Source organism: Populus nigra, chromosome 3, assembly GCF_951802175.1.
Source record: "Populus nigra chromosome 3, ddPopNigr1.1, whole genome shotgun sequence".
Taxonomy (NCBI): Eukaryota; Viridiplantae; Streptophyta; class Magnoliopsida; order Malpighiales; family Salicaceae; genus Populus; species Populus nigra.
Window position 1 is genome coordinate 26,934,405 of NC_084854.1, and position 16,897 is coordinate 26,951,301.

Consider the following 16,897-nt stretch of genomic DNA (forward strand, 5'->3'; position numbering starts at 1 on the left):
TCGGATCTACATTTTATATTTAATTAAATATAAATTTGACGTGGATTAATTTAATAAATTAATTTAGAAATAAGATTTGATTTTTTTTTAATATTTAAAACTCCATTATTTTAACTCTTTTTAAAAATAAAATTTTTTAAAATAACAGAATAATTCGTCAACCATTCCATATAACCATATTTATTGTCATGGTTAATCATAATTACGAAATAATCAATGATTAATCAATTGTTAATTGAAAAAAAAAGCTGTATGATAATATATGTAATACACCACCAAAAGCTAGAAGGGCACTCATGTTATTTTTAAGAAAATCCAAGGGTGACTTGGTAGTTTGAGTGCGTCATCAACTAATCGCTCCGGTCCACGGGCACAGCCTGAATTGTATCCTTGTATGTTATGACTTTTGCAACAATACCCTCATGAGACCTTCTTGATTTTCTTACTTTAATGATTTTACCCCTGTACTTTAAATTTATTTTCAATTATACCCTCCATCTTGAATCACACCATTGATTGAACGAATGAAGTAGGGTTTGTTCCAATGAACCAATCTTCCTCTGTATAGAATTTGATGGATGGATTTGAGCTTCAAGGCTATGAATAAGGGTAGGGAGAGAGATTAGAAATATATAATTATCTGTATTTATTGCAATAAAAGTTGAATACAAAATTATATTCAAAAAATAATTCTTCAAAATTATAAAAGTTGACATATAAATACTTTAAACAATAAAATCAAAATCTTTGCTCGTTCTCAAAATATTTTTATATTATTTATTTATTAATAATAACAAATACGATATAATTTTCATTTCATATAAAAACTATATGCATGAACCAAGTGATTATAATTTATAATCACAACATATGACAATTTCTAAAACACATATTTGTTCATTTATTATTTAAAAATATCCACGTTATTGTTATTATTATGCTTGTATAAAAATTAAAAATTAAATGTTATCTTTTGGCTTCCAACATTTGGTTTAATGATCATATACTTTCATTTTTTTTTTATCGTGATCCAAGAATTAATTTGGATTTCAACCATTTTTAATGCACACAATCTAAACCCTAAAATCTTAGAATGCACTAGAAAAGTGAGCCTTCATGTGAATGGGATCTTAGGTCTTGCTGTCGAGGTATTGATTCATATAGCAGGGTTTCATTTGACCGGATATGAGAAGCAGAAGGACTACACATGATTTTCAGTCCATACACAAATGTAAACGATAGAATTACCTAAAGGAAAGAAATAGTTAAATAAGATAAAGCAAAGGGGCATCGCAGCAAAAGAAGAAAAGGAAGAATCCGCACGTACGCGACTGCGAAGGACTTAGATATGTTGATGGATATATACAAGGCAGAAGAAATTTATGTGATTTCACTTACATTTTGAGTTCATTTCGCCTTCTTGTTCGAAAAACGAACACAAAATCAAGACCCCCCCCAAAAATAGAAGAAAGCTTTAAACAGACAAAAAAGAACCACGAATCCTTTAACCCTTTCGACATGCGTGTGATAGAGAGAGCGGGGGACCAGTAATTTAGTTTTGTCTGAAAAACTGAATCTTGGAAATTAGAAAACGACCAAGTGTTTCTTTTCAAGAGTGAAAAAGAATGGAAGAGGAAAAGAAGCTTGAAGAGAAGTTAAAGGAGGTGGGATCCAAGCTGGAAACACTTCCTTCTACTAAAGATGGTGTTATTAAGCTTTTAAAGGTAACCCCATTTTTTGAATTTGAGCAAAAATCTACTCTTTGTTTGGTTTCTGAGAAAAACCTAGAAAGGGAATGAAAAGAAGTGAAATTTGGTTGGTTTAAGCTGAATTTCTTGCATTAGGGGTTTGTTGCATGGGAAAAATTGTTTGTAAGAAGGGCTTGAAGGTTGGAACTTTTTTTAGGTTAAGCTAGTCAAGTTGTAGAATAACGTAGATTGTTTTAGTGAACCTTTTTGTTTGTTTCGAGTTATAGTTGAGGGAGTTTGTTTGAATTAGGGTTAGCAGTGCCACCCTTTCAAAAGGGTCGGCAGCTCGTGAAAAACTTCGTCTGGTCACTTGTTAAATTTGCCTTTTTTGGTTCTAAAGTGTATTCTGTTGAGCTCTTGAGGATTTGGTTTTGATTCTAGGGCTGAATTTCTGACCTAAGCCGAGGAAAGTGGATGCTTAGTGAAACATAAAAGGACGACAAAGAAAAATTGGAAGCCAAGCAGGTTGTGAAGTTTAGATGGGTGAAAGTTTTAGGGGCTACTCAAATTAACATGTCAAATATGAAAGAATTGCCATTCTAACTTTCACATTGTTTGCAAGAGCTGTCATTCTAACTTTCACTTTGTTTGTGTGTTAAATCTTTCGAGATAAAAACGAGTGGCTTTGATCCAAGCTTTTGATTATACTGGTTGAATTAGGGTGCCCTGATATTGTTTTTCTTTTGCCTATCAAAAAAGAGAGGAAAAAGAAACTGAATTAGGTATTGAATTTGTGCTGGTGCATGTTGCCCTTGAACTCTAAGCTAATGTATATTAGGAATTTTCAAATGTATTCGACCTTGGCTTGTGTTTGAAATCTATTAATGATTTTGAGTTTTAGGCAACAGTGTTGAGTTTTTTTCTTTTCATAAATGCAACAGTGTACAATCTTAGGGTTCTTGTTTTTATAGTAATGTTGCTGAAAACATTTACTTTATGGATTTACCTGCAGCAAGCTGCTGCTTGTCTTTCTGAGATGGACCAATCACCGCTGGTTTCAGTGTCAGAGTCAACGCAGCCGTTTCTTGATGCAATTGTAAAGCCAGATTTGTTGAAGCATCAAGATAGGGATGTTAAGCTTCTAGTTGCAACCTGTATTTGCGAGATAACCCGGATTACTGCACCTGAAGCTCCTTACAGTGATGAAGTTTTAAAGGTTTGTATGCTTTACCGGCTCAATTAATTAATGGAATTGGTTGATTCACTTTATTACTAATCATAAAAGTTTGAAATTTTAATCCAATCTTGATGGTGTGTATCTATGTGCAGGATATTTTCCACTTGATTGTAGGCACTTTCAGTGGGTTAAGTGATACTGGCAGTCCATCATTTGGAAGGAGAGTTGTTATTTTGGAGACTCTTGCCAAATATAGGTCATGTGTTGTGATGCTGGATCTCGAATGTAATGATCTGGTGAATAAGATGTGCAGTACATTTTTTACTGTTGCCAGGTGTGTTTTTTTTTCTTCTGTTTTTTTTTTATGTTTTCTGAGACAGCATAAAGGGTTTACATTTATAAGTGCTTCTATCCGACTCTTCTTAATCTTCAAATTCTCTTCTAATTGACACACAAAGATAGTTCATATTTGCTGCTGAAGTTTTGAAGCCATATTCTTTTGTTTCACACTTCACCTTTCTCATATACATGTAACAACTTTAGATCAGTGTTCATGCAACTAAATTTCAGACAAGCAGTTTATAATTCCTTTTCATTATTCTTATTTGTAATTTTTTGGGAGGGGGAGGGATGTTTCATCAGTCACTGGAGTGTACATTGAGATGATCAATGAACTGTAAATGATAACTAGATTCTTTTATTAATTTGTATTACAAGGTTCTAGTAGAAAGTTCATATGCCTGTCTCTCTGTGTTGCTTGTTAAGCAAGCGACACGTTGTATCTACTTATATTAGTTATTCTAAAAATTGTCGTCTTTTTTATTAAATCCATAAAATGAATTCTACTTGGATTATTGTATTGCAAGTGTTATGATTGACTTTTGTGTCTTAACAAGGGCAGATGTCCCCCCCCCCCCCCCCAACCCAGCCTTGCCCAAACCTTTCTATTCATGATTGTTTTCCTAAATTGAAGGGTTTTGTTAACTGGGTTTAATAGATATTGATCTGAAAATTTTCACACATGCAGTGATGATCATCAAGAAAGTGTATTAACTTCAATGCAAACAATAGTGGTTGTTCTCATAGAAGAAAGTGAGGATGTCCGAGAGGATCTTCTACTTATTATCTTATCTGTATTAGGACGTAACAGAAATGTAAGCATCCCTACTCTTTGTTGGTGTATGTGTTCTCTGTGGTTACCATGGACATTTTACTCAACTACTTGAGTGCTTAGTATTTCTTATCATATTGCCTTAAAGAGAACTCAGTCTGTAGAACTTGTGATTCCAGGATATCTCGATGGCAGGGAGGAAACTTGCCTTGAATGTCATAGAGCATTGTGCTGGAAAACTTGAAGCTGGGATAAAGCAGTTCCTCATATCATCAATGTCAGAAGATAGCAGGTTGGAAAATTGTAAAATCGACTACCATGAAGTTATATATGATATTTACCGTTGCGCTCCTCAGATCCTATCAGGAGCCATTCCATACCTCACTGGAGAGCTGCTGGTAAATACTAATATAGTATAAGGTTACTATTGTTTGAAATTTGGCGAGTAGTTTCTTAATACATGAGGTTCAACATCTGCAGACTGACCAGCTAGACACTCGTTTAAAAGCAGTAGGGTTGGTTGGGGATCTATTTGCTTTGCCTGGCTCTGCCATCACAGAAACATTTCAGTCTATTTTTTCTGAGTTTTTGAAAAGATTGACTGATAGAGTAGTTGCTGTTCGGATGTGTGTCCTTGAACGTGTCAAAAGCTGTCTTTTGTCAAATCCTTTTCGAGCTGAGGCAGCTCAAATCATCTGTAAGTCTGTTGAGTGGCTTTACTAGTTTATATTTATGATGCCTAGTTGATTTTGACTTGGTTCAATGTTTTCAGCTGCCCTTTGTGACCGACTGTTGGACTATGATGAAAATGTTCGAAAGCAAGTCGTTGATGTACTCTGTGATGTAGCATGTCATACCTTGAATTCTGTCCCTGTTGAAACTATAAAACTAGTGGCAGAGCGTCTTCGAGATAAATCTGTGTGTCATGACTTCTATATTTCTCTGTTTCCAAATTATTTCTTAACTGTATACTAGTCATTATGTATAGTGTTCTGATGTGTGGATTTCTTTTCATTTGGAATTTCCAGCAACTTGTTAAAAGATATACTATGGAGAGACTGGCTGAAATATTCAGGGTTTATTGTGTAAAGTCCTCTGATGGATCAGTCAATCCTGGTGAATTTGATTGGATTCCTGGAAGGATTTTGAGATGTTTGTATGACAAGGATTTCAGGCAAGACTTCTTGGCTTTTGTAGTAAGCTGGATATATGTACCTATATAATATATATGTCCCCCCCCCCCCCCCCCCACACACACACACACACAAACACACACAATCATCTATTTCCCCTTTCATCTGCACTATTGAAGGTCAGGTCCCTCCTTTGGTGTCTTCATGAGCTGTGCTTATCTTGGACTGCTTGTCTACACTAATATAAATAACTAGTTGTTTTTTCAGCAAAATTGCAACTTTATCTGATGCTACGAAGCTTTCTTGATATCTCCTTCACAACCAAGTATCTGTTTAAACATGTTTCTAACACAGTAATCTGCTCTGCAGATCAGATACAATTGAATTTGTTCTTTGTGGGTCTCTGTTTCCAACCGAATGTGCAGCAGAAGATAGAAGTAAACATTGGGTTAGTGTCTTCTCTGTATTAGACAAAGTTGAGGTGAAAGCTCTTGAGAAGATCCTGGAGCAGAAGCAAAGGTATGTTGAAATTGCTAGATTTTGACAGCAGGCAACTCAAGCTGAAATTTTGTAAATCTGTGTTTATTTGATGGATTGTGCACTGATTTTCAGGGGATTTCCTCTTGGATTGCAGGTTACAGCAAGAGATTCTGAGGTATCTATCACTTAGGCAGATGCGTCAGGTTTGTAAATCTTGGATGTTACATTATTCATATTCAGGAAAGAGATTGAATTAAGAAAATGAAAATCACAACAATTGGTTCTCATTCAAATACAGGATGGAGATACTCCTGAGATCCAAAAAAAGATTCTGTTCTGCTTTCGGATTATGTCTCGCTCCTTTGCAGAGCCTGCCAAGACTGAGGAGAATTTTCAGATACTTGATCAATTGAAAGATGTCAATATCTGGAAGATTTTAACAAATCTACTGGATCCAAATACCAGCTTCCATCAAGCTTGCACTGGTCGGGTAAGTGATATGATAATAAATCGCTGCAAAAACTTTCTCAATATGTTTTGGTTCGTATCTGATTTGTAATCTGACAATTCACTGTTAGTTGCAAATGTTATGATCTGTAGTCCAATCCATGGAGGACCTATCGAGTTGACTAAATTAAGAATGGCCTTGCTTTTCTTAATTATCATTATTATTATTTATGTATTTTTTAATTGATTCTTAGTTGATAGTTGATGAAGCTGTATTTGCATTTTTCTTTGCCTTTTTTCCTTGGAAAATTTCCTCAATAAAGAAATTCCCTTATCTTGCAGGATGATTTACTTAAAATACTTGGCGAGAAACACCGACTCCATGATTTTTTGAGCAGTCTTTCCATGAAGTGTTCTTATTTACTTTTCAACAAGGAGCATGTGAAAGAAATCATTTTGGATGTCAACAAACATAATTCAGCTGGAAATATGAATTTTACAAAATCTTGTTTGGATTTACTGGTGGTAAGAACATGTCAATGATACATCTTTTTGATCTGGTGATGAGCTTTTCTATCAACCATGTCGTTATGCTTGCGCACTTGTACTTGTCAGGCATTTTTATGATCTCTATTGCCTTGTTGTAATTGCATCCCCTCATTCACATACTTTTGTGTGGTCATAATTACACCATACAATGATCTTTTTCTTAGTTTGGTTGCTTGTACTATTGCAGCTCTGAAGCCTTCTATTTGTTTAGCAATCTCATCTGAATTTACTTTACTCTTTTTTTTTTTTGTTAATATTTTGACTATTTTGCTTTGAAAAAATCAATGCCATTCATATATTTATTTTTATATGAATTTTCAGATTCTTGCACGCTTCAGTCCATTGCTGCTTGGTGGGTCCGGGGAAGAGCTTATAAATTTTTTGAAAGATGACAATGAAATAATAAAAGAAGGTGCTTTGCATGTTTTGGCAAAGGCTGGTGGTACGATCCGAGAACAACTAGCGGAGTCATCAAGGTGCGGTGCATGAAATTATTGACATTTAGAGCCATCCTTCTATGTTCATGCTTATACCCTTCTTATTACTTCCCTGCAGTTCAATTGACCTTATGTTGGAGAGGCTTTGCTTAGAGGGTAGCCGAAGGCAGGCCAAGTATGCTGTGCATGCTCTAGCAGCAATAACAAAGGATGATGGGCTCAAGTCCCTCTCTGTTTTGTACAAGGTTCCATTTTTATCTTTGTGTTGTGTTTGTTTGCATTATCATTAGAGCTTGGGAATGCCCCGTATTTATGTTAATATCAGCATGATATTTCTTTTTCAATTTGCAGAGACTCGTGGACATGCTGGAGGAGAAGACACATTTGCCTGCTGTACTACAATCTCTGGGATGCATTGCACAGACTGCAATGCCAGTTTTTGAAACTAGAGAAAATGAAATTGAAGAATTCATTAAGAGCAAAATTCTAGAACGCAGTAGTGTATGCTTTTGCAAATCCCTAACTTGTGCCATGATTTGACATGACTTCATAATAATTAGTCTCATCAGAGTGCTTTAATGTTGCAGAAACCAGAAGATAATACAAAAGCATGCTGGGATGACAGAAGTGAACTATGTTTGTTGAAGGTAGTTGGATTTCTCCTGTCAACTTTTGAAGGTTAAATTAATGGCCTGCATATCATTATTTTACTTGATAATATGGTCTGTATACAGATTACACTGTCTTTTCATGAAATTTTTTAGAATATGTATTATTGCCTTGACAACTTTACAATTGGATTGTACTAAAAAATTGCCTGCAGGTTTATGGACTCAAGACATTGGTCAAGAGCTACTTGCCAGTTAAAGATGTACAACTCCGTCGTGGTATTGACAGCCTTCTGGAAATCCTTAGAAACATACTTCTGTTTGGAGAGATATCGAAAGATATTGAATCAAGGTATTATTTTTATTAGTTTATATATGAACTGTTGTTTTCCCCCTTAAGTTTATTATGTTTGCAATTCCTTATGCATTTTTCTCTTCTTATCATACAGTTCAGTTGATAAGGCCCACTTGAGGTTTGCTTCTGCTAAGGCAGTTCTTCGTTTGTCAAAGCATTGGGATCAAAAGATACCTGTTGATCTCTTCCACTTAACTTTGAGGACACCAGAGGTGGAGTCTTTTGAAATTTCCAGGATAGTTGTAATTAAATGATTTTTGCTGTTAGTAATGCCCTCCTTGCGCGCTTCTTTCTTTTTGGTCTAGTAGATTGCTTTCCCCCAAGCTAGGAAGCTGTTTCTGATTAAAGTTCATCAATACATCAAGGATCGAGTTCTGGATGCAAAGTATGCTTGTGCCTTCTTATTTAATACCACAGGATCCAAGTCCCTTGATTTTGAAGAGGTATGTCTACTGTACTTGATTTCTTAAAGCAATTATCATCCATGGTCAAATTAACTGGTACCATACCTGCTCTCCTGATAAAATTCTGAAGTTTTGTTGTCTGTTTTTGTATTTCACTTGGAATGGTAGGAGAAGCAGAATCTTGCTGATATTATTCAGATGCACCAGCAAGCTAGGACACGACAAGTCTCTGTGCAAAGTGATGCGAATCCCTCGGCAGTTTATCCTGAATACATTATCCCCTATTTGGTCCATGCTCTTGCTCATCAATCATGTCCGAATGTAAATGAGTGCAAGGATGTTAAAGCATTTGAACCAATATACCGGTACATATAATTGTACATGTTGTTGTCTTATATGTGCTTTCTTAGGGTATCTGATATGATGTTTCATTAATAAAGGCTACCAAGATTTTATTGAGAAAGCCAGAAAACAGAGAGGGAATAACATTTGTTCCACCCTATTTTTCAGGCAATTATACTTGATCGTTTCTATGCTAGTTCATAAAGATGAAGGTGTCAAGTTAGAAGCTGGTACCGAGAAGGAGAAGGAGAAGGAGAAGGAGAAGGAGAAGGACAAAGAGGAGAAGGAGAAGGAGAAAGACAATGACAAAGACAAAGAGACTAACTCTCTAATAGTTTCCATCTTTCAGAATATTAAGTGCTCGGAAGATGTAGTTGATCGAGAGAAGTCAAAGGTTGGGGAAAAATGCCTGAGTTTGTATTTAGTGTTTACTTTATGCATAAAATCATGCGGCTTAAACGAAAAACACTATCCACGAGAAAATATAAAAATCAACTTGAAGTTCAACAAAAGCAAAATGCTGATCTTATACTGGTTAATTTTAACATTTACAGAATTCACATGCTATCTCTGAACTTGGGCTGTCAATCATCAAGCGCTTGGTTCAAAAGGAGGATGAAAGCTTGCTCCCATCAGTTTCTTTGCCTCCAATGCTTTACAAAACATATGAATATAAAGAAGGCGGAGAAGCTCTGGTATGCTTTACAAAACTTTGTTGGTGCCATCTTAGTGTGACCTTATCCACTTCACTTGGATATTATTTAGTTTAGTATCATCCCTACCAATACTCAATTATCTGCTCTATCAATGCTGCTGTGTGCTTTTTCATAGGCAAATGAAGGGAAAGTGTGGTTGGCTGATGAAAGTGTCTTGACTCACTTTGAATCACTTAAGTTCGAAACTGATGGAAATGTAAGTTCTACTGCTTATAAGTATCTTCAGCTATGCAGTAAATATTTAGCGAGTCTTTGGTGGCATTTCCATCTTTCAGCAACTTATAGCAGTCCTTTATTATCATATCAGGCTAGTTCACATGCTGCCAGGGATGAGGATGTAAATGACAGTGAAAGAGAAGCTAATGAAGTGCCTCTTGGGAAAATGATCAAGCTATTAAAATCCCAGGGAAATAAAGGTGGAAAAACTAAAAAGAACAGCTCTTCATTGGCTAAAGCAAAAGATGCTGAAAATGATGTTGATATCTTGAAGATGGTCAGGGAGATAAATTTGGATAATCTGGGGCTATCTAATAAATTTGAGTCAAGCAATGGACATAAAGATCCAAGTGAGAAGACAAAGTCAGAATCAGAGCATCAAAAAGTGAAAAAAGGAAACATTACTGTGACACCTGTGCCTGTACCCAAACGCCGAAGATCATTATCTGCTCATAGTGCTTCTAGATTGCCCCGAAGTTCTTTAATGGCTCCTTCAAGAGCTTCAGAGGATGATTCAAGCCCTGATTTGAAGGGAAAAAAACTCAAAGCTGAGCGCACTGGATCCGAATTGTTGGTATATAGCATTCAAAAGAAGAAAAATGTCACATCCAAACTCAAAGGAAAAAACTCTGAGTTGGGTGACAATGGCAGGGAAAATGAAGTTGGAGAATCTGATGACGATATTCCGGTGGTAAGCTTTTCTCCTCGTTAGTAAACTTTCAAAGGTACATGCTAATTACTTCTTTGTGGTCATTCATTCTCTGGATATCTTCTTCCTTGTTACTTCTGCTACAGAAGCCTGGTATGCTAATGGAGACTGATAAGATCAATACAACAAATAGTCCTCAGTCTTTGACTAGTTCTATGAAGAAGCGGAAAAGAAGAAGTGTAGCAGGGTTGGCCAAGGTTAGCATCTTCACCTACATTTGGTTTATTACATCTTGATTTCCCATTAAATGTGGTTATATTATGCATGGAACTGATTTATGTCTTACAGCTTCTGCATAACATTACAAAAAAAACTAAAAGCTCTCATTCTTTTACTGTTCACCAAGACACGGATTACTGTGCATTGGAATAGTATAAAAATGAATTTGCCTTTGCTAAAAAAACTAAGCATGCAATTGGGGGTAAGATTGTCTTTTCCATGGGATGCATTTCTGTTGAAAAAATAATTGGGGACAAAATGATCCGTTCAGTTTTTTTGCTACAATATAAATACTAATTTGCCCTTTAAGGCACAAAATTTAAATCTTTGGGTGGGGGTTCTTGTCTTTAAGAAAAAAAAAACAAATTGTCAAGTTACGGCCATTCCCTTAGGAGGGAAAAAAATATACATGTATTGAGGGACTTCTTTGTCTTTTTCTTTTTTTGAATAGTAAAACTACATAATTACCCTTGGGTTTAAAAAAAACTAAGGTTGCATGCAAGGGTGTTTTCGTCTTTTTCATATGGTTTGTTGTAAATCTCAATTAGGGTGATTGGATATATATATATTACTATTTATATTAAAAAATGACTGTCACGTGCTTGGCATGCGCCAACAAGTGAGCGTTGCCCATGCCCTTCGAATGGCGCGTGCGGCGACTAAACGACACCGAATGCCGCCTTCCAGGGCAGCGTTCAATGTGCCTCACCACCCCCATCACGGGGGTGAGGCACATGTGCCGAGACGGCATGCAGAGGAGTTCCGGCCAGGGTTTTTCCCTCACTCCCTTTTTCTCTTCTTTTAGAAAACCGTGCTGGCCATTGCTAAAAAATAAGAAAGTCTGTCTGTTTGTTAAGTCAAATTAGATCCTCATTCTTTTGATTACAATGTATTTGGCCTCGAATTATTTATAAAGTTAATTTGTTTTTTCAATTTCATCCCTTCACACTTGATTTTTATATCAAATTTGGTTCTCATTCTTTTAATTGCAATGTATTTGGTCTTGAATAATTTATGAAGTTTTTTTTTTTTCAAATTCAACCCTTTACACTTGCTTTTTATATTAGATATAGTACTCATTTTTTTAATTGTGATGTATTCAGTCTTGAATCCTTTATTAAATTAATTTGTCTTTGAATTTCATTCCTTAACATTTTATTTTTATATCAAATATGTTCCTCATTCTTTTGATTGTTATTTGTAGTTGTTCTTATCATGTTCTTAATTGAAATTGTTTTTCAATTTCATCCCTTATGATTTGGTTTTGTTTTATTTTTGTGATAAATTTGGTTCCTATTCTTTTTAAATCTACTTTTTTTAAATCACTTCTTTTCTTTTCAAGTTTATCCCTAATTATTTTAGTTGGTTAGAAATTTTATGTTGTTATTTTTTCGGGTTTGACTTTCATGTTGTGATTTGGCATCATGATCAGTGTCACAAGTTCTGGAGGTTGGGCCGGGGTAGTTTCAATCATTTTTTTAAAATCTCATCCATCATCATTGAGCTCGTTGGAAATTAGTATTCTTTGTTTTGGATTCATTTGTTAATTTTTTTTTTTTATTTTGCCCTTCAATTCAAAATTTTTGTTTGTCCTCATAATTTTTGTTTTTCAAATGAGGTCCTTATTCTCTTAATTGCTATTTCTTTATCCTTCAATTTGTTTTTTTTATTTCATCATTTGACATTTTATTTATTCGGATTTGGTCTCCTAGGTTTTTCCCATTGTTTATAGGCCATACTCAAGAGTTAATCTAGGACAATTATTGGGTCACGAGTCGAGTGGGTTTACTTGAGTTAACTTAAGTCAATCAAATCCTATTGTTTTATAAAAAAATCAAAATGATACCATTTTTTTTAAAAAAGAAAGGAAAATAGTCAACGAGTTTTGACTAGATTTTCTCTGGGTAACCTAAACATGGGTTAGGCTAGGTTTTTGACCGTCTTACACTTAATCAATTCTCCCGCAATTTCTTTTGAAACTTGACCCAGTCTAAGCCGAGGGTCACGGGTCAACCCGTCGAGTCAAGCCAAGTTTTAAAATAGTTGCTTTCTAGATGCAATGCTTCCAATTTAGTTAGTATCTAGGGTCATAGGTTTGAAAAGTTTACACGGGTTGATCTCATTTTCTTTCCCAATTAGATCCTTTGAATTGTTCGTTTTAAAAAAGAAGCTTCGTTATTTTCTTTGGTTTTCTTTTCAATCAAGTTATCTCTATTTCATGATATAGATGAGAGGTTTATCCTGGTGGCCCAGGTTTCTTTGAAGTCATTTTTTTATTTTTTTTTATTTTGTCCTTCAAAATTTTATTCTTTTTAAAATCGAACTTTTTTTTTTTTTTTCCTGTTTTGCTTTCTATTGGATAATCCTACTTGCGAGTTTTGACAACGTCACTTGGTTTTACTGGTGCTTTGTTTTTTAGTACTTTTTTTTCTTTGATTCTTTTTTTCTGATTTCATCTTTCTGCATTTTGATTCATGAGGATTGATGATTATTATTTTTTAGTTCTCTTTCAATGATGTAGGGTCATGATTTTTTTTTTGCCGTTCTTTAAAATACAATAACAACACTTGAGCATTGTTTTTTTATGTTACAAAAAAATTGATCCGGCTCGCGGCGAAGCGTGGGCCATCTATCTAGTAGTGATGCTAATCTAGTTTTTAGACTGTGGATTGGATACTGTATATAATCCTAAATTTTACTATTATCCTCTAAAAGTTATTCATTGCTGGATGTAATGACCTCTTTTCTGTCAACCTTCTTAGCTATAATAACATTTACTTGCCCAATTAAGTTGTTTTGACCTGTTATTATTAGTCAAATATTCTTCCTGTTTCCTTTAAAATTTACGCTGGAATATGCCGAAAATTACCTTGTTATGAATTTGCAAGAGTTGGTGTTGCATTTGTTCAATACGGTTATCTTTTTATATATTTATCTCTGATTTCTTATTCACTCATTATAGAACTGTATAGTTTCCCTGCTAACATATTATTATATGCCCTCCCTCAACTTTTATTATTTTTCAGTGCCCAACAAAGAAAAGTGGCATTGATATCGAGGATATTATTGGTTACAGAATAAAAGTTTGGTGGCCCATGGATAAGAAGTGAGTATTTAACATTTCTTATATTGTTCCTTCATTTAAAGATACTCCACTCTGCTGTATTTTTTTTTCTGGGTGGTGGTGTTCAATATGCAGATGCACCATTATGTATACATAGTAAGGGGAGAATTGGGGTTCTGGTAGATATTAAAATTCAAAACCTTTCTTGATGTAACCCCAAACTTATACTTGCTAATTGACAGGTTTTATGGAGGCACCATCAAGTCTTATGATCCTTTGAAAAGGAAACATGTGGTATTGTTCATCACTCAATCTTTCTCAAATTTCAGGACTACTTGACCTATTTAATTTAATTCGCATTTGTGCATAATTTTGGTGACCCAATATAGATATTATATGATGATGGAGATATAGAAGTACTCCGTTTGGATAAAGAGCGCTGGGAGCTCGCTGACAATGGCCCCAAGCGCACAAAGGTCCTAGTCTATTCTTCAGCATTCTTTTCTTAAGCTAAATCAACTTTACCTTTTTCAAGAACGCAGTGACTTACTTTTTCCTCTGCACCATTTCAGAAGTCAATTTCATTTAAGCGCACCCCTTCCAAGGACATGTAAGTATTACCTTCATTAGTTTGATGCGGTGTTCTGTTTTCTGGCACCTTGATTTTGTTATGGCGTTATCTAATGCTGGTATATTTCTCTACATGTTTGATTTATGAAAAGCCTTTTCCCTTCAACCGTTTTACAGGTCACCTGCACCAAAAAATAGAAGTCCGAGTAGTTTAAGTCAGAATAAGAAGTCAGTGACAATGTGAGTTGGAGATTTTTAATCATTGATATAGTTGCTTGTTTGTTTGTGTTTTTTTTTCCCATACAAGCACTATAAAATAGATTGATATTTGTTTTCTAGTGTTAAAAAGAAAAGAACTCCAACAAAAAACTCAAAGCGTGTGTATAAAGAGCCGAAGGACAAAGTGGATTCTGATGTATCAAGCCCTGAACATGCCGTGGCATCTGAAGGAGATAAACTCAAATTAGGTGAAGTTTTTTCATACTTTTTAAACTGATTTGTTTGTTATATACTATTGATGCTTAATCTTGCATTGCCAGTATGTGGAGAATTCATTTGTTTTCAGACTGATTCTTCATATTCGTTTCATACTCATTCAGATGATCCTAAAGGGGATCATGCTGAAAAGGTGTCCCAGGGCATGACAGATGTGGAGGAATCTGACAAGGAAGTGGTGTCAATTTCCAAAGGTAAACACTTGGAAGACACAGAGGAAAGGTCAAATAATTCTGAGGAATCTGATGGGGAAGAGAAATCCAATTTTGAAGCTGAAGTTTCTGAAGATATGGAAAGCACACCGCAAGATGATAAAAAAGGTGATGACGGAGAGGAATCCCATTCAGAAGAGAAAGAAGTAGATGAATCAAGTGAAGCCTTGGGAGTGGAAGCTAATAAAGAAAAATCAGATTCTGAAGGGAATCAAGATGTAGACATCAGGAAACCTAGCAGAAAGCCAAAGAAGCTTAGTAAGAAATCATCAAATGCTGAAGATGCTGACATCTCTGATGATGAACCTCTTGTACTTGCATCTAACCCTCTCTTTAGTTTATGCATTATAATATTGGAGAAATTCTATGACTCCAAGAGTAGCTGCGAATAGTTACTGTGTGTGTTCCTTTAAGGAGAGAGATAGATACAAGAAGAGAGAGAGAATCACAATCGGTTCCACCAAAAGTGATAAAGAATATTTTCACCTGAGCTCAAAATAATTTAGTTCTCTCTCTCCTTGTTTCCATCTCTATCCTAAAGTGTAACTATAGTTACTCTTGGAGTACAATAAAATTTGTCATAATATTGTGCTATATTAAGATTCTAAGTTCACTCTTGTTAAATGCAGAGCAAGTGGATGCATAAAACAGGGAATTCAGCATCAAGACGTTGAAAGTCATTTATCAAAGAAGTTGATCAATCTCCAGGAAGTTCTCAAAGCTTTAGATTTCGTGCCCTCGGTTTAGTTGGTGTAAGCTGGTGCAGAATCAAAGAAGTTGAAAGCCATTCATCAATGTAAACACACTAATAAAACATCTCAAGTGGTTGCCTTTGCACAGATGAATGTAAAATAACCTTAGGCCTTCTCCATGCTAAGTTAGTAATGTTAATGTTAGTTCCCAGGACTATGGTAGATGATAGGATGGTGGCTTTTGTTCATTGATTGTAGTCCTAGTGCATGTTTTCTAACCACCTGGATTGGTAAATTGATAGGTCTCTTGTATAGTTACAGTTGGGGATAGTGTTGTATGTCAGGAGGAATTGAGAACCTTTATTTTGATTTTGGGCACCCATGGAAGTGATAGATTAACTGCATATTTGTCTACTTGTTTTGTATCAATCTATTCTTCTTGCCATTTCTTCTGTAGCGATATGTTAGTTCTTGTGTGGATGATGTACAGCTGCACTGCCTTGGCTTCTCTCGTAAACTTTGCTAATGTTATGCAGAAGTCTGTTGTGATAACAATGTTAGGCAAGAGTACAGCTGATGCAACTTAGAGCTTAGCTAAAAATGGAAAGGTTTGTAAGAGATGCCACTGACTATATGTGGGCATCTAAGTTGGACTTCAACTTAGTTTGTGGCTTGAATTTCCTCTGCGTGGCAGGTGGTTTTATGACTCGATTGGCATCCACAGCTTGGATTTCTCCATTTGTGGGGGCAGTGGTTGTTTGTTCATTGGTCTGTGACATGCAGGCAGGCCTAAAAGTATCTGTGTGACCTAGGCCTGTACTTCTTTCTCGTCCATTCAAAGCATGTGATTGTCCCACTATGCTTTGTTTTATGCATTTTGAAGATTCAACCTTTCTTTCCAATTTAATGATTGGTCATTGGTTAGCGAGGCCCATCGAGTTTCATTCGTTATAAAACTCAATTACATAATAATTTGTGAGCCTTGATATCAGAGTGTATTTCTCTACGCGGTCAACTGTGTTTATTTTAAATTGTGATTGGTCTAGAAAGTATTGCTTTCTTGTGTTTTTTGGATCCTTAGAGTAGCATTTGATTTTATTTTTAATTAAAGATTGAGAGAATAATTATATTAATTTATATATATCATATATATTCTTCACGAAAGCTCAAGGAAGGGAGCAAACCACTTTGTTAAAATCTTAAAGTTCTTACCATTTAATTTTAAAATTTCTTCACTTATAATCATCTTTGAACCTCTTCTTTATTTCATTAT

At 35.2% G+C, this 16,897-nt stretch overlaps 1 protein-coding gene across 1 annotated transcript; it reads left to right on the forward strand.

The window, feature by feature from the left end:
• Positions 1–1,381: 1,381 nt before the first annotated feature.
• On the forward strand, positions 1,382–16,038 carry LOC133689038 (sister chromatid cohesion protein PDS5 homolog A-like). Its single transcript, XM_062108744.1, has 33 exons — positions 1,382–1,724; positions 2,701–2,904; positions 3,018–3,199; positions 3,893–4,019; positions 4,156–4,374; positions 4,457–4,673; positions 4,749–4,894; positions 5,005–5,150; positions 5,479–5,628; positions 5,744–5,792; positions 5,888–6,079; positions 6,379–6,561; positions 6,907–7,061; positions 7,141–7,267; positions 7,374–7,523; positions 7,610–7,669; positions 7,846–7,982; positions 8,080–8,197; positions 8,294–8,428; positions 8,558–8,754; positions 8,900–9,125; positions 9,286–9,426; positions 9,563–9,643; positions 9,755–10,354; positions 10,459–10,569; positions 13,618–13,697; positions 13,898–13,949; positions 14,045–14,131; positions 14,228–14,265; positions 14,403–14,465; positions 14,565–14,692; positions 14,825–15,243; positions 15,562–16,038. Exons 1-33 carry the CDS (start codon positions 1,626–1,628, stop codon positions 15,604–15,606), a joined length of 5,064 nt encoding a protein of 1,687 aa, XP_061964728.1. The 5' UTR covers positions 1,382–1,625; the 3' UTR covers positions 15,607–16,038.
• The last annotated feature ends 859 nt before the right edge of the window (positions 16,039–16,897 follow it).

Excerpts from the sequence above, each read along its gene's own strand:
- LOC133689038 (XM_062108744.1), top strand. The coding sequence starts at position 1,626 with ATGGAAGAGGAAAAGAAGCTTGAAGAGAAGTTAAAGGAGGTGGGATCC. Across the intron at positions 10,570-13,617 it reads GTGTAGCAGGGTTGGCCAAG|TGCCCAACAAAGAAAAGTGG; the intron begins GTTAGCATCTTC and ends ATTATTTTTCAG. Across the intron at positions 13,698-13,897 it reads TGGTGGCCCATGGATAAGAA|GTTTTATGGAGGCACCATCA; the intron begins GTGAGTATTTAA and ends GCTAATTGACAG.